The sequence below is a fragment of the Anser anser genome (genome assembly GCF_964211835.1).
Source record: "Anser anser genome assembly, chromosome: 15".
Taxonomy (NCBI): Eukaryota; Metazoa; Chordata; class Aves; order Anseriformes; family Anatidae; genus Anser; species Anser anser.
The window spans coordinates 1,974,532-1,992,103 of NC_139736.1; the positions used below are offsets into that span (position 1 = coordinate 1,974,532).

Below are 17,572 nucleotides of genomic sequence, written 5' to 3' on the forward strand. Positions count from 1 at the left end.
CAGGTATATTGGGAATAAAGCGGCTTCGATGGCTCAGCGAGTTGGCCGGGCTGGCACGAGTGGTGCTGCACTGCAGGGCAGGGATTTCTGCCCTCCGCTGAGACTTACTGATACGGACAGCCCAGGATGCAGAACACCGACCAGACATTTCTGAACCTCGCGTCCCATTTTGCAAGCTGATTCCAGCAGCAGCAAGACAGAAGGTGGACAGGCAGAAGCACTGGGCCCTGGTGCAAAGGACAGAGAAAGCAGCAAGGTGTTCCGAGCCTCCTTTCAGCTGGACAGAGAAAATTCAGCTGAGCCCCCTCTGTGCTAGTGTCTCAAATGGCACAGAATTAAATCTGCAGGAGACTTGAACGTGGCCCTGAGAAAAAGTCTGTAAAGTAGACAGCAGTGAGAAAGGGAAAGGAGCTTTGACTTTACTGAACCTTTCCCCCCAAAAGTACATTTCATAATTTTTGGTCCATTTTGACTTTTACCTGTAAAATTTCATCTAATAAAGTGAAATTCCAGCATCAGCAGAGCTATAAAAACCCTCTTCACAAATACTTGTTACAAATCCGGAATGTGCCAAATTGGACATATTAACTTGACTCTGTATTTGTTCACCTTTTTCTTGACTCTAGAGCTGATGATTTTCTAATGGAGCAGCCTGACAAAAGAAATCAATCATCAGGCAAGGCTACGAAGAGAAAGACAAACAGACAGAAACAGAAGGATGAGAAAAACCAGACCACAACAGCAGGTGGACAGGTTGGCTGGGAACCTACTGTAAAATATGTGTAAACAAAGATTTGTAAAAAAATACAGAGGGAGGCAAGAAGCGTGCTTTATAAGGGAGCTGACGGCTCTCGCTCTTCCCCAGCCAGTCTCTCTTGACCTGGCTCCATCAGTCCCGCACGGGGTACGGCCAACTCCTGTCTTCGTAAAACTTCTTCAGGCCCTGGAGGTTGACCGGGGGGAAGTAGGCGCCGATCCTCTTCCGAATCCACCACTTCCCCTCGCCGGCGTGCGTTCCCCCAGGTCGGCTGAATTTGTACTTGAAGTGTTCCCCTCGGATCCACCTTTGGAGAAACAAAGCACAGGGTGGTCAGGAGGGGACTGGCGCCGGGCTCCTCGCCCTGCAGGACGGAGTCGGACCGTATCCGTAGCGCCCAGGAACCAGCGCAATGAGCCGCAGCGCGCTCAGCCTGGCTCGCCCTCCCCATTGCCCCGTCCAGCCCCAGCCCCTGTGCCACCAGCAGCGGTGCTGGCTGTCACTGCTGGAGCCTTCCTGGCTCCTCTGAATGCCGTTCAGGAGCGATGCGTGAGGCAGGAGACCTTTATGGCACACCACCACCACCCCGTGCACTACGCACCGCCGCACTGTCCTCCACACCCTCTACAACCTAGCTGCAAGAAGAATAATAAAGCACAAAAGTTTTTCTTTTTTTTTTTTTCCTTTCCTGAGAGCACCACGGAGTATTTCTGCCCAGGACACTTGTGGGTACACAGACTGACCCCAGCTCCCCCTGTGCCCCGCGCTGCCCCAGCCGGCGGCTGTTCCCTTCGCTCCGCCGCTTATTAGCGGGGCTCCGAGCGCATCTGTTTTCTGGCCGCCCTGGGAGTTGACAGAAAAGGAGATTTTAAAACAGTGCAGAAAGAAGCATTCATCAGCCTCGCGAAACACGTTCGGAGGCTAAACATGCCGCTCGGTTCGGGAGGTTTGGTCCCGCTTGATGTAGGGCATGCTGACAAGAGCAGGAGTAACACCCCGGTCCTTCAGCGTTGGGGTCCCTGCTTGCAGAGTGCATCGCCGCATTTGCTGGATAAGTTCATAAAATAACCCACAATATAAAAATGTCAAAGTCATGTCAATGCTCATTTAAGGCTGCTTTGCTTCACTACTAAAATACAAACCCTGCTACTGAGCAGGGCACCACGCTCGCGCAGCTGCTCGCTCCCAGGGCTGCACCTCGGGACGCCGTTGCGTTGGCTCCTACTGCTAAAATAATTAGGGACGACTCCTGTACGGCTGCCATTAGCACTCACCTTTGTAACGCACTCACACGGGAAGCAGGAGAGATGGCAGACGGCTGATAAAACTGCAGCCCAATTAAAAGGTCTGCTGTAAGCACATCTTGACATCTCAATTTAAATCCTGACGGGGACCCAGATGAGCACTACGGGAACGATTCTGCTAACAAAAGACATGAAGGCAGCCGCTGCCTCACCGCCACCGACTGCAGTCCGTGTTGGGAATGTCTCCTAGCTGCAAGGAAAGCAGAGCAAACACCTCGGGGTTTCACCCTCCTCTCAGGAGAACAGGGTGACCCAAGGGAGCCCAGACTAACGCACGTGGAGCTGCACTGGGACAGCTCTCACTTAAACATCGTCCTCCGACGCCGTACACTCCCTGGCACCCCACCTTGCTGCCGGCTGAACGGGGGCTGGTAACAGCCCTCAAATACACAAAAGGCAAACAGAAAAAGGGACTGATCCCATAACTGTGGCTGGAACAAGAACTAAGGGGTGTTGGTGACAGCCTCGGAGATCTCAGTTAGGTGCCGGGAAAAGGAGCCCGAGGAATCTGATCCACAGAGCGGCCCAGAGAGCAGGAGCCACTTCCCTGCTGCAGATGGGGCAGACACCGGGGGGCCCTGGCTGCTCCTCTGCCCCCCAGCCCTGTCCAGCATCCCGGCACCAGAGGGTTGGGGTCCTGGGGATGCTGCCCGGGAGCCCGCCGCAGCTCGGGGCCGCCCAGACCTCAGCACTGCAAACCCTGCCCTGCAGCTGCCGGCTTCCCTGCCGCCAGGGCCGGTTTTATACCCTCTCTCCTTGCTTTTCTGTGGCTGGTAAAAGTCAAACGGGGGCTGAAGTGTTACTCCCACAGTGTTTACTTCGCAGGAGCACAAAATTTCCTGTTCATAATTAGAGCACTACTGAGCAGCACGGTTTATGCGAGTCTGGGCAGCCTGCAGGCTCCCGCCCGAGACAGTTAGGAGGTTTAAAAGCTGTGCTGCTTGATTGCTTTCCTGAATTCACAGAACAAATCCACCACCCGAAAAGCTTCATCCAGACAGCTCTGGATGCCTAGAGAGGGACAAGTAGCAGACCTTTGGCTGCCCTTAACCAGAGCTCCCAGCACCAACCGGGGAAGCAACCCACACAACCAGCTCCTCCCTGAAACCTGGGAAATGGCATTGAAATAAAAGCCCCTGTGCTGCTGGCACAGGACACATGGGAAGGGGACATGGAGCCATCTGATAAAAGCAGCCTGGTAACGGGATGCATGTGGCTGAGCCTCTGGCTGATTTTACATCAGTTCCTGCAGCTCCACCTGCCCCACTGGGACTTTTGGAGCTTTTCTTCACTTCCCAGGTGCTCCAGTGTCCACGTGCACCCACGATACAAAAGCAGCAGGATGCCCAAAGGAGCTACCTGCAAGCCCTGACTGGCAAGGGCCCCATTTGTTTGTTGGGGATGCACAGGACGGAGGGCAGAGAACTTCTCTGAGTGCCCTGGGCAGAGCTTGGAGACCCCAGGACTCTGCTCAGCCCCTGAAGTGCCTTCCCCTACCCAAGCACTGCCCAGTAACCCCATGGAATGAAAAGCTCCTTGTCCCTTTCGACTGGGCTTGCCTGCCCAGATTAAACGATACCTATCATCTGATTTGGTATGATTTTTCCCATATGTTCTTTGTCTATTAAAACGTTTGCTATCAAAGGGATCGGCATGTAAAACTAGAACCGTGTGAGCATTAAAGCAACCACACGCAACTGAAGCTGCATTTTTGTGGCAAAAAGTTTGCCTTTCTATCTGAGCATGCTTCAAGGCCTTATGTTTAGAGTCCAAGTAAACCTGAGAGGTCCCCCCGAGCCCCCCGTCTCTAACCCGAGCGACCCTCCTGTCCCAGCCCCGTCCCACCTGCGCTGCTGGGATGCGAGGTCTGAGCCCCGTGCGGGAGGGACCTGCACAGCTACTGGGCTGTGTGGCTCGTGGTGCTGAGCTCTGCCGGGCTCTGAACCACTCACCCCATGCGTGAAAGCTGAGCAACTGCAGCGGAAACGCACCAAAACACGAGGAGGGCACTGCAGAGCCTCCACTGCCCGGCCTCTCTGTGCCTTCCCAGGGCTGGAGGCTACGGGGGAAACACGGAAAATTTGTGACCTCCGTGAATCTCGCCTTCCGAGCCTCTCTGATGTAAGTTTCTGAATTTAATACTCACTGGAGCCCTTCATTTCAGGGCTCATAGAGTTTACAAGCTATCCCAGCATTTATAATCTACCAGGGTACCTCGCTTCCAAAGTTACGGGGTTTGCAACCTCTCCCGGCGCGAGCTCGCTGTACCTGCTCCCTCCTTGTCCCACGGGGGAGCGAGTGTGCCCCCGTACAAAGGTGCCTGGAGCAGAATGTCCTGCAGCCCGTCCCGGCAGGGCTCACAGAGTTTACGAGCATCGCTCAGAGACCTGGACAGCTCGTAACTCAGGTGGGACCCACAGAGACGTGGCTGCCTGCAGACCGAGAGACTGCTACAGGCTGCAGCTTGCCTTATCGAAAACGGCTTGTGTTTTTCACAACCTCGGGGCTCACGCAAAGACCTTCTGGGTGGTGGAAGGGATCCAAAGGTCCCCGAGGCTCCTCTGGCTGCTGGAAACTGCCAGCGTGCGGGAACCCGGCTTGCTGCTCTAGGGAAATGTGAGCATCTTGAGGAAGGTCACGAGCAAGCTACTTCATCTGCGTTAAAAGGAGACTAACATCACAGGTGATCCCTCACACCAGGAAAAGGACGAACAATGCTCATGTTTCAGAGGCAGTCAGGAAGGTCAGGAAAGCCATTCCTTGCTGCAAGCAGTTTCCCAGGATTTATTGAGTGAACAAAAGCTAGGAGCTCTCCCTGACCCAGCGGGACGCAGCGGGTACAACTGCCACAGCCAGGTGGGGACCAGCCTGGAGGAAGCATCCAGCTGAACCAGCAACGTCCAGGTTAGGTCCCTTATGAGACACACGAGAGCAAAACAGTTACTTGAGAAGCAAGAAATGGGATTCGGTCAGATAAAGCGAGCCAGACGTTTCTCCTCCAGGAGACAGAAAACCACCTTCGCTACAACAACAGCCTCTGATGGGACGCAGGACGAGGGACACGGGCGTCCCTTTGCCAGCTCCTCCCAGCCATGGTGGCAGTGCCTGGAGGAGCCACAAGGCAGCTGTGGATCTCGGTGCGGACGGCGGGGAGGGACAGGACCACGTGCCGTGCAGACAGGCCTGCCAGCCCCACGTGGCACGGCGTGGGGACACGTGTGCCACCACCCCCCCGGGGATGCACGCACCCTCCATCACCGCCCGCATCGGGCAAGGCTGCAGCCTTGGGGAGGCCAGGGAAGCTAAAAATAATCAGCGTTATTTTTTAAATCAATATATTCATCCCACCAGATGCCCGGTAGCAGCTGCGCTGTAGCACTTTTAAGATTCGATCATATATCAGCCTATTATGACATCTTCCAACTGTACGTGTTAAAAATTAGCAGCAATATTGGAGTTGTTGCGATGGAGGGCTAAATCTCCCAGACAGCTGTAATTAGTTCCAGAGGGTGCAGCTGTCTCCCTGCAACAGCTGAGGGGTTCGAGGGAAAAAACCAGACCCGGTGTTTTCTGTTAGAATTAATGGCCTGACAGGGCGAGCCGGGGTGGGAGAGGGAAGAAAGAAACCAAAACACGAGTCGTCTTTTCAATGTGTGTTGTTTTTTTTTTTTTTATCTCGAGGTTCCCCACTCCATTGTAAATCAGAGAGCAAGTGGCAGTGGAAAGTACAAATTCATTAAATTAGCAGAGCCTCCATCATTGCTTTTCTTGCTTATTCCAGTGCCGCTAGCAGCAGCGACCATAAATTCATCTTTGGCCCACGAATCACTGCAGAATGAGGGTAGTTCCATGGGCTGGTTTTTTTCCATGTCACTGACCTCTTTTTCTGCAAGGCTCTTGTGAGGTCTGGTCCTGCAGAGCCAGAGCATCTCGTGGGCAACTCATCCTCAAAACTCTCTCAGGAGAGGGCAACAGTTTTTTTCACTCCATTTGACAGGTCGAAAACTGATGCTCAGAGGCTGTGTCTACAGTGACAGCAGAGCGAACCTGGTGGGAAAGAAACGTGGATATCCCCACAGCTTACAGCACTGTCAGGCATTACCTTCAGCAGGGGTTAATGGTCGGTGTGCGGCAGGTGGCAGGGGATGGAGCAAACACGAACTGGCCCTGGCCCTGCCGAGATCCCAGTGCTGTGACATTAGCTCTGCCCTGCTGCCCCACAACAGTGCTGAAATATGGAGTTGTTTTTTTAATCAAAAGAAAATTCCTTAAAGTCTCCCTCCAGGAGAGCGGAATCATTTCACTCTGATAATATTAGACTGTGTTGTTGAAGATAAATCAAAGGCATTATCTTAGCACAGGTGCTGCTCTTAGTACAGGAACTGCAATAAAACCCAATGAGAAAGCCAAAGGAACGTGTTTGGACTTTTTCACCTCTAAGAACTCCATCACCTCCCAGTTCTCATTGCTGGTGAAACATCTTTTCAGTGGGAAACACACAAAATATTTTACTTCTCCGTGCGGTTGACACCAGCGCTTGTGGGAGAGGCTCTGGGGCCCTGCTGATTTCTGCAGCCACCCTACACTGTGATGCTGCATGGCCCACTCGGGTACCCAGAGATTTCTTACAGCCACATTCTGCCAAATCACAGTGTTCATCAAATAAACGTAGAACAAAAGGATTACCCTGGGAAACCAGGACAAACCCTGAGGTGCAGGACGGGCCCACCCGCGGCTCAGCATGGCCACAGCTCCGGCCTGCCCCAGGCCCTCGCCCGCAGCAGGGACCCAGGGGAGGACAAACTGAATTTTCGTTGGCTCCTGCCCATTTGTCTGAACAGCCGGGAAGGCAAACACTTCTTTTGGCTTTGGGATCAGAGCTTGGAGGGAGACTTGTCCCAGGAGAGAAACGTCTGGGCTGAGAGGGGCCGCCTGGGATCGTCACAGCTCCGCTCACACCTTGAAGGCCTCACGTGCCCACGCAGCATCCCCTGCCCGTGAACACTGCTCTCGCTGCCTCTAGGGACTCCTTTCGGGGAGACCCTGCAAGGCAGAAATACCATTCCCCCTCCAGCCCATATTTACCTCTAATTCTCTACATCCTGCCTTCCTCCAGCACTGCCCTCAATAGTTACAGAATGACCACCACCACCCGTGCTGGGTTGCTCTCCTGTTTGTTTGTTCTATTTAAAAAACAAACTTCAAGAAACTTTTGGTATTTTATCTTAAAAAAGTTCCTCAGATGCTCACTGCGCCTATAACCAACCCCCCCGGGCAGAGTCCCGGAGCCTTCCTCCTCCCACGCCATCCTCTCCCCATGGGCACCCAGCCCTGACCCACACTTGCAGAGAGCACTTTGCTCTTTCACCCAGGGGAGCGGCCCCTGCACCCTGTTCTGTGGGGATTTCTGGTTCTCTTCTGTGGCCGTCAGAGCTGCTAAGGGCTGTAAACAGATATTTTAAGGTCTGGCCCCTCCTGGTCAGGTAGCATCGAACTGGAAGCGCCGCCTCCATAAATAACGCCGCCGCGACAAATCCAGCTCTTCAGCTGCACGCTGGGGCTTTTTCAACAGAGTGCTACTATAATTGGAATAAAAGTCCTTAAGTGAACATGATTTAATATCAGACACACTGAACACTTCAGGTCAAAAATAAAATCGATATTTTTTTTCCTCCCTCTGTAGGCAAAACCTGATTTTTGTTTTCTTTCGTTGTTGCAGGCTGTTTCCATGACGGTGTGTTAAACACTTATTAATTTCTCAGCCAAAGCCCTACCATTCAGATTTATGATGGCGGGTGTTTTATGAACTATCCGCTGCACAATAATATTTTGTAAATCTACATTCCACAAACATCACTTTGCTTGAAGTAAAGCTTCACACTCAGCTAGGCTGGGCGCTCAACAATGCCCTCATTTTTAATCAGTCACCTGTTTCTCATTTTAAGTTTATCACACTTGAAAAAATACTATAATTTCTAGAGTTGTAAAGAAACCTACAAACTTTGGTCTCAGAAATTTCATTTCGAAGGCATTAACTCATTTTGAAAGTCCCTTGGCTATTTAAGGTGTAGAGTTTCCATTAACAGAATAAACTCCGTGGAGTATGGAGCGTAATGTTCTTATGGAAAACAGTCCCTTCCCCTAATTATTTAGTCTAGCAGGGAATGAAAATAATTAAGTCTCAAAATTCCCTTTAGAGTGGAGGGGGGGGGATCTGGTAGGAAAATTAGCCCTTTTTCCAGGCAGCTACCGAAGGGGAGCGCAGCAGTGAGCTGGGAGGCGGCACCGCGCCGCGCTGGAGGCTCGCAGCAGCCAGCTCATGGGCAGCCTCCGGGCACCGCCGCAGCTCCACACCCCTGGAATTTTCTCTTCTTTCCAGATGCTACTGTTAGGGCCCAAATTTAAGGTTGTCGCTTACAACCAGAATGAAATTGTCACACCAAAAAGCCAAATGCCAGCGCTGGGGATCTGCACTGTGCAGTGGGGATCTGCAGTGCGCAGCTGAATATTGCTCAGGGGGCTGAATCAAAACGGGGGTGTCCAGCTCATTTTCCACTGCTGCCTCCACTCCCTCCCAGGCCCAGGGGCCCAGGGAAGTGTCCCCTGCTGTGGGCAGCTCTTCTGGGTGAATGGGGCTCAGCAGGCGTGGGAGGGACCCCGCTTCCAAGTGCAACAAGGGACCGCCTGAAATCCAGCAGAGAAATGGCAAATTTTTGAAATTTAAAGAAAAAAGCCCCAGCTAGCCGGGCAGGCAAGCCCGCCTGAGCAGAACGAATGCTGGATCCGAAGGAGCTGACAGAGCTGCTGCGAACGCGCCAGCCGCAAGTGCCAGAAGTGTCAACTCAGCAGAACTGGGATGGGGCATAAAAAATGGGAGAAAAAAAAAAAAAAAAAGGCAAATGATCACTTCAGTTTCCATATGCAGGCTATGCAGGGGAAGTGCTACCAGCAAACAAGAGCCAAAAAAGTGTAAATAACAACAGGAATAGGTGACTAAGTGGCAATCCCAGTGCAGGCTTCGGTCCAGTTCCTGCATCCTCGCAGCCCTCCCCTTCGCACCTGGGTAAAATATGGATGGGGCCAAGGTCCTAGGTATTTGGGTTTGGCTCACTAAAACCAGAAACGTGACCTACAAACTGGGATCCAGGGTTAAATGATGTGTTGGACTTTGGTTTGAGCCAAAATGAGCATTTGTAAATTGTTATTTTTATTTTAAGCCACCCAAAAATACACTAGACCCATGAAAAACTTTTAAAGCAAAACTAATGCCAGAGCAAAGGCAGCTGACACATAAAACCAGCACTGGATCCTGATCTTTTCCTACTATAAACTAGCTGCTAAAGAGTGAAAACAGAGTCTGTGCTTTGGTAAAACCAAAGTACCGCATGAATCAAGACCCTGTTCAACAATATATATAGCTCTGTGTGTTCAACACAGCATCCATGCTGCTCCACAGCTATCGGAACTGCTTGTACCCCTCTGTCCTCTAGGCAATCGTTATCCTGTAAATGCTAAGGAAGATAAAGATTTGCTTTTGTTTTTGCTTTAAGTTCCTGAACATTCAATTTCCTTATCTGTTACAGAATACGACAAAAAACCTATTCACACCCGGAACAATGTAGTGTTACCCCTGCTTCATTATTTTCGTTTTTAAATGAGTTCCTATATTCATCTACTTTATTTTTTTTTAACACCACTGATGCCAGAAAATATACAAGAGACGCAACCCATGGCAAAGCTTCGCAAGGCGAGACGCGATACACATCTTGAGTTTTAATCTGCTACGATGTCTTGTTTTCAGTTTCAGTCGCGGTGAGTAGCAGCAGCGATGTTTATGGCACTGGGGGACAGGCGGTAATAAACAGCTCTGGGATTATCAAATGCTTCTGTCACTTGGCGAACCGCGAGAGCCGTTTACAGCCAGCAGCCACCAGATGGTAATGACTTTTGGTTGCTGGCACCAGGGGACACCTAATTCAAACTGGTGACTCGGTGTCTAAAGGTCCGGGTTCTGCTGAACCCCCCGGGGTCAGCCAGCACTCAGGGCTGACTTTTTAAAAGAAAGCAAGGCAAGGGAACTCCCCACAAAGGACGCCGCTCAGTGAATTTACAGCCCCGAGCCTCGGGGATATCAGCAAAGTCTGGGGAGACTCGGACAGTAAATCCCCCCATTTGACACAGAGCCAGCCTCGTACAGGTCTCCAGCAGCTATTTCAGCTCAGCCTCACAAATTATAGCCCGACACGATCCCGTGACAAGCTCCATAAAGACGAGGCCCTGCAGGTCCCGGCACGAGCCCCCTCGCGCAGCACCTCCGCTCTGCTCCTAACCAAGGCAAGCAGAGCTAAGCAGAGCTAAACCCCTCCATAAACGTTATTAAAGCCGTATCCATCCGTGGCAAGGGACGTGCTGCTATCTCCCAGCACGCCTTTTGTAGCAGTAATTAATACAGGTTCCCGAGGTCCCTCCTGGACCCGAGCCAAGGCGTAATTATTTGTGTGTACCAGACCCAACAAGCCGCGGCACAGCCCCACAAGCCAAGCTGCACAATAAACCCCGATTTACGGGAACGCCGGCGCGGTGGGGAGTCTCCGGGCTAGGGGCAGGCTCCTGCTCCACACACCGGGAGGGCTGCGCCGCGGGGAAACGGGCTCTGAGAGGATAATACACGCAACCCCAAATTTCTGCTGCTCCAGCAGCCTTGGCTCCCGAGCTTGGAGGGAGCACATTACCATCAGCCCGTACCAGTGCTCCGATACGGGACCTGTGCGCTAGAAGACAATTTGGGATGCCTGGGGAACCCCGGAAACGTGGTTATAGGAAATACTCCAATACCGTGGTGGGAAAGTCACTTCAGAGTTTGCATCCCAAGCTGTGAGCCTGCTGTTTTTCTGCAGAACGTACGCAGACATACGTTCACCTCAGTGTATGAGCCACTGAATGGCATGTCCTAGAGGAAGCACCTTGGTAAAAGGTGGAGATTCTTAATGTTTAGGCTAGAAAAGGAGTCTCACCTCCAGAAGGTTTGAGGGATACACTGTGTTAAAGCTGAAAAACACCAGCTCTGTTTCAAAGGGAAGTTCATTTCACTTGGTGCTGGGAACCTTAATCCCTGTTTGCTATGCATCTTGAGAGCCTCAAATGGAAAATATTAGCAAGAGCATAATATTACTTAAGTTGATCCAAAATTCCCTTAAAGTGTTTTTTCAGCTAAAAATAACTTCATCAACAAAATAGACACTTTTGTGAAAATTTTCCTTTTGTAGAAACCTCGGGGTTTTCATCTGTGCTTTTCACTTGCTGATGTTTGCTTTGTCTCCTCATCGAAAATGCAAACAATTCCAAGACGAGTATCAACAAAAACAAGTATTTTTGCAGGGCTGTTTCATCTTTGAAAGATCTCAATAGGCTGCTAGAAATGGTATTTTTGATCTGACCTCGCAAAGTGATCATGGCAAAAAATCTGAAGCTGCTGGGCAGGAAACCACTGCAGCCGTCGAGATTCCCATCCAAGAGAAGCAGCACCGAGCCCTTGGTGCCTGGGAAGGGGCCCAACCCGAGGGTCCCTGGGTCCCCACCAGAAGACAGTAAGGTGCTGAGAGCACCAGCTCTTCATAGTGCCCTGATATCAAAAAACCACCCTATTTAATGGCCTCCTGAGTAACATCAAATAAAAATAACAAGCAGTCAACAGAAAACTTGGACATCCAAGACAGGCACGATCACGCTGAACACAAAGCCCAGGAGCTTTCAGCTCCCTTGGCAAAACCAAACCTTACCGTGGGGGTGCCCTGCCCGCGAAGGGGTTCGTTGCCATCAAGGACAGGGTCTCCTCTTCCTGGGCCAGCAGCTTCCCAGCCAGGTGGATGATCCATTCATTCTGCTCGTAGGTCTTGGGGGAGGAGAAAGAAATACCAATGTTAGACACTGCCCTGCAGCACTGTTACCATTAAAGATGCCTGCACGGTCTCTGGGGAGGGATTAGAGCTGATGCGATGGCCAACAATGAATGTCCTGGCGTTGCAGGAACAGATCCCGTGGGATCCAACACCTCGAGGTCCAGACCAAGACCCCGCAGTGCCACCGGGAGCAGCTGTGCCTGGTGCGGCACGCCGGCATCCCAGGGCAGCCCAGAGAGCTCCCGAGGTCATCCTATCTGGATATCATTCCCGAGGGAACGGACACTGTGAGGGCATGCCAGGCACAGAGGTTTAACGAGTTTCTCATTAGCTGAGCTGCGATGGCCACTTGCACCCCGTCGGGCTGCCGCAAGAGCAAAGCAGGGCCCACCACCGCAGGCAATCCCGAAGCCTGGCCAGTGGCCGCAGGGCACCTGATGGCCAGAAACTGCACATTTGGAAATGAGAATCCCCCCACCCTTTTAGATTATGTTGCTTTTCCTGCTGTGTTAATGGAAAGAAAGCAGAAGAAGGTGAAATCTCTATTCCTGGGTTCCTTTCCCTTGCATCCTCTTTATTTCCTCTCATCTGGTCTGTCCTCTTTACATGCAATGTCTATGCCAAACCCTTTATCATGCTACCTCTGAAACCAAATTAATGGGCTCTAGGACACTGCAGTCGGCAATTTTGGCTCTATATTTACCTCCCTCCATGAATGAATGCATCTCACAACTTGCAGGGATTCTTGGTGAGGCTCCATAAAAAGCATTTCCCTTTCTGGTGACTTTCAGTGCCGTACATTTTTTTAACGTGCACCTAAATGGATTTTTTAATGCAAGCAGTAGGGGACACTGTGGGAAAGCTAAACCCGGCATTTGTACCTGCAAGACTGTGACTAATGCAGAACATCAATGCAAAGTTACTCTGCAAATCTTTTCTAATGGCAAAGTTTGTTATTTCCGTTGCCACGGGAAACAGAGGAGAGAAAGGAGATGGAAAACACCAAATTCTGGTGGAAAGGTCCATCGAGCAGCAGCCCTGCCTCGGAGGGCTTCTGACCCGTGCTCATCACAATTTAGAGGAAAACCACAGTTATTTCAGCCAACAGCTTTTTAAAAAAGGTTCCTTTCCCCATCTGCCTGCTTCTGTCCTGCCTCGCGGTGCTTCCCCTTGGGTCTGTCCCGTCTGTGCCACCGCACCGTGCCACCTCCAGGTGCTCTCCCTCCTCCTCCACGCCTCTCAGAACCCCGTCTCCCATTTCTCCCTCTCCTCCTGGCTCCCTGCCTGGTGCAGAGGTGCTGGGGGCTCTCACGGAGGGACAGAAGCCGGCAGCATCCCTGCCCGCAGCCCCAGCACGTCGAGGATCCCCCAGAGACTCCGGACGAGGCTTCCAGCCATGCCGAGCGGCTCCGCGATGCCCGAGGTGCGAGGGGTCCTGTGCATGAGGTGGGGGAAGTGGGAGAAAAACAGCAACAGGAGCCCCCAGCCTGCTGGAGCTGGAACTTCGCAGAGAACCCCAAATCCTGAAAGCCTGATGCAAAACCAAGAGGCTCAGTGATGGTGAATAGGCTCCCTGGCTCACCCGGTCTCCAAACTGTTAATTAGCGGCTCCATGCGCACGAGAGTTGGACTTCTGGTTTGTAAAGTGTTTTTCTTGTAAAATTTACAGCATGTCTGGCCCCAGCAAAGTCTGCGGTGAGAAATTTCCACCCGGCACAGCTCCCCCTGCTCCCCCCAGCACAAAGGCTTGGATATCGCACGCCGCCGATGCTGGGAGCACGCGGGAGCAGAGCCGCGCTCACGCCTGCACTGGTTAACTCGTTAGGCTGTAAAGCGATACGGTGGCAAAGGGAGAAAAAAAAAGAGCCCAGGTGATTTGGGCTCCGTCCAGGGAAGCATCGCGCCGCAGGGCAGGAAGGTGACAGTTCCTCTCTGCGGATCTGGTGGGACCAGACCCCGACGCCGTCTGCAGAGCTGCAATATATATTTATGATATTTAGAATGGGAGAGACTCATCTGGCGTTGAGCTCTACTTTTGCCAGCTCTGAGCATGCAAAACAGAGGAGTCAGAGCCTGAAGCACCCAGTGCCTTAAATAAAACAAGTCAGGAGAGATGCACGTGTCACAGGCGCCTGAGCAGGGCAGGCTGCGAGTGGGCTGCTTGGCCTCCCCGCGCCTCCACGGGCAGGGAGCGAGGCCCCGTCTGGCTCCCGTCCTCCACATCCGACGCTGGGCCTCAGCTCACCTCGTGCTCCTGGGCAGCCCCCGCAGCCCCCGGGCAATGCAGCACACGCAGCTCTGCAGGGACCAAGACCACCTCCAGCTCCCCTTCCAGCCGGCACCACCACAGGACCTCCCCAGGTCGGGTGTTAGGCATAACGCGGTGGACTAACCGAGACAGGTTAAGACACCCGGAGCTTTTATTTCCCGACTGGCTTCGGCCTCATGCAGAGCTCAGGAATCGGCTCTCCCCACTGTCCCTGCCTGCCTCACTGCTCGGGGACGGGGCTTTCTTTGCTCCTTCTCCCCGTCTGTGCATGCCCAGCGCGAGGAGCCGAGCCTCGCCGCAGCCCCGGGCTGCCACCACCACCTTTCTGTGCAAAGAGACTTTTCTGCAGCTGTTTATATTCTCTGACTCCTCCGTTTTTACACTTTGCCGGTGTATAAACACGGCATTCTCACCTTGAATACAGTCACTTGTAGGCAGCCGTATTTAATACCTTTTACAGAATTTTAAGCCAAATCACCACTAAGTCAGGCAACAGCAAGGAGCTGGGGTAAAGCAGCTGCAGTAGCAACGGAACTCTGCAGAGATAAAGTAGAAGAGAATATAATAATCGCAAAAAATATATATATAAAAACCACACGGCTCTACAGGGAACATGTTCCCAACTGAAATAATAATAATAAGAACCCTTTTCCTCCAGCTTTAATTGGTCATTTAATGAAAAAGGACTGCGGATTAGTGTGGCATTTTATTGAATCTCAGTCCTGGCACAGGCGCACGGGAGGAGGTAACTATGAGATGCACATGTGGAAACAGCTGGAAACTTGGCACGGGAGCCCAGCATTATTATTTCACATGGTTGGGAGCCCTGCACGTTTTCACATCGGGCTCGGTGTGCGACTGCGGATGACCGGGGGAGGGTTTGCATTGCAGCCCTGTGTCGTAAGGGGCTTTTTTTTTGCGTCACAGCCTACCCACTTTGGGGATGTAAAGCAGTAACTCCACCATCCGGGATGTTTTCACCCAATATTCACATTTCTGCTCACACTGACGTTTACCCTTCTGCAGCTGAGTGACTTCAACTGTTGCTGTTTGGAGAACTTGAGCTATCAGCTGGAGAAACGAACCACGTCCCGCAGAAAGGAGAGCGTAACTAATGCGATGCTTTGCTTTCCTATAATGCTCCATCTCAGCAAAGCTTGCTACCGTCCCGCTACCCGAGTGACTTAACTGGGAAGGCTGAAGGCTACATCAGCATTGCGTCCCCAGAGGAATTGTGCACAGCCGGGAGGGCAGCAGCCCCGGGGGGGAACAAAAGGCTGCGTGAGAGCAGAGCGGGACAGGGAAACCGCTCCTCAGACCTTGCCCACATGGGAAAGGTGCAGCTGGCACAGCTCCCCTATCACCTCTGCGCTGGGAAAGAAAAGTCACTTTGTTCCAGGACAGAATCCAGACAGGGACCCGCAAGAACCCCCGCAGACAACAATCGCTCCCTGCAGAGCTGAGGTCTCGCAGGGTATTTGTACAGCCCGCGGCGAGGCAGGCCGTCAGTCTTACCTGAGTTCCTGGGCACTGCAGCACTGCCGCCAGAGGCGAGGCTGCGCGCGGCCCGGCCTGCAGCTGGCACAACTGCACCTCGGGGGGTTTGAAATTTTTCATACGGACTGCAGTTAAAAGGAGAAAATATAATTCCTGCATTCTGCACGTGGACCAAAACGTATGAATGCGGCAATGGAAAATGGAAGTGAATTGAGGCCTGTATTTTTGGAAGGGGAAAGAAAGGAAATGTAAAAGGCCCTGCTTAGTACATTGCTCATGAGGTTTAGGTTTTACTACGTTACACACACCTCCTCCTCTGCTCTGCTGCCATGCAGCTTTTTCCTGTAAGTACCTCCTGGCTGGACAATCCAGGTAACAGAGGGTTGAATAAAATATTTTATAGAGGTTTCATCTGCCTTCCCTACATATAGGATTTCTTCTTCTCAGCTCTTCCAGAAAAAGGTCCTCAAAGCATCCATCCTGCTGCTCATGTTTCTGTCTTCTCTTACGGAGTCAGCTGAGTTTTATCTATAAACTTACACGCTGCACGTGGAAAACATACAATTCTTCTGTGTGAACCACAATTGCTATTATTTGGAAGGTTTGGTGACAGTTTTCAGAGGTTTTAGGACACAGTCGCAGTCTGAGCAGCTTCTGTGCCAGTGTCTGGTGGCACCGTGGTGCTGCTGGTCCCCTGCTGGAGTTAAAACATCCCAAATGCAATGTGCAGACTCACAACGGTCATCTGAGACAGCCAGACGGACAGATGCCAGGGAAGGGAGATGCTTGGAGGGGGAACAGGCCCTGATATTAGCACTGGTGTTGCCTGTGGTTCTGCCATGTTATCGAGGACGACGCTCCGTAAGTCTTAAACATCCCAGGCGTGTCACTGCGCAGCGTACCGGGATCCCACTGCACTCACCTCATTAACACGGAGCCACACAACTCATGCCCAACAAAAGTGATCTGAATTTTAGATGTATCCCTTGGGCTACAGGCCGTCCTGACACTCTGATACTTTTGGAGTTGCTTCAAGGTATAATGCAGGAAAACACTGAGCTTTACAAAACAATCTCAAGAGGACAGTGGAATTGTTATTTTTTTTTTGGCTAGTTATTATGTGGTAAGCACCAAGAGCGTGCTTTCGCACTGGCCAAGCACAGACCCCAACATGGAGAGCTTACACAACCTAAACACAATAAATAGCCTTCATGCCACAGCAAGGAGGAAAAAGCCTTTCCTTTGATTACTCTTTATTAAGAGCAGTGAAGGCTTTCCACTACTGCCCAATGGTGAAGAACAAATGCCTTTTACTACAAACAACTGGCTTTTGCAAAGTCCAAGACATCCCTCTACCAGGAAAACTGACCAACTCAAAGCCCCAAAACTATGAGCACTATTTTGTTTTCTGGTTGTTATTTATTAACGGCGCTGAATCCACCTGCAGCCTGCCAAAAATCTGCCCATAACACTTTTCATACCAGTGGCACCGCATAGCTCAGTTCTGGGATATGATGGTGGGGCACCTACAAATACCCACCATAAACAATAAGTCAAATAATTACAGGAGCATTGTCATCAGCTGGAGGACAGAAAAAGCTTTAACAAAATTGTCTCCAGCTTCTGTACAAACAGGACGTCTTTGCATTGGAACGACACCCCCGGGAATGGATTCTGCCATCACACTATCTTCTTGTTGGAAAGTTTTTCCTAACGCTTAACCTGAATTTTCTTGAGATTAAATCATATTCTGCCATTTGGTCCATTATTTCCTCCCTTCTCCACAGGGACGGAGAAAACAGATTGTTACTTTCCACTTTGCGGTAGGTTTCCACATATTCCAAAC

At 51.5% G+C, this 17,572-nt stretch overlaps 1 protein-coding gene across 4 annotated transcripts in view; it reads right to left on the minus strand.

Moving 5' to 3' along the window:
• Nucleotides 1-394: 394 nt before the first annotated feature.
• LMF1 (lipase maturation factor 1) overlaps nt 395-17,572 on the minus strand; it is a 193,623-nt gene continuing 176,445 nt past the window's right edge. For all 4 annotated transcript variants that reach the window (XM_083800243.1, XM_083800244.1, XM_083800242.1 and 1 more), the window contains 2 exons: nt 11,841-11,953; nt 395-1,064 (listed from right to left, as the gene is read on the minus strand). In XM_083800243.1, the coding sequence (XP_083656369.1) occupies nt 890-1,064; nt 11,841-11,953 (288 nt within the window). In that variant the 3' untranslated portion in view covers nt 395-889. The remainder of the gene's footprint in view (nt 1,065-11,840; nt 11,954-17,572) is intronic.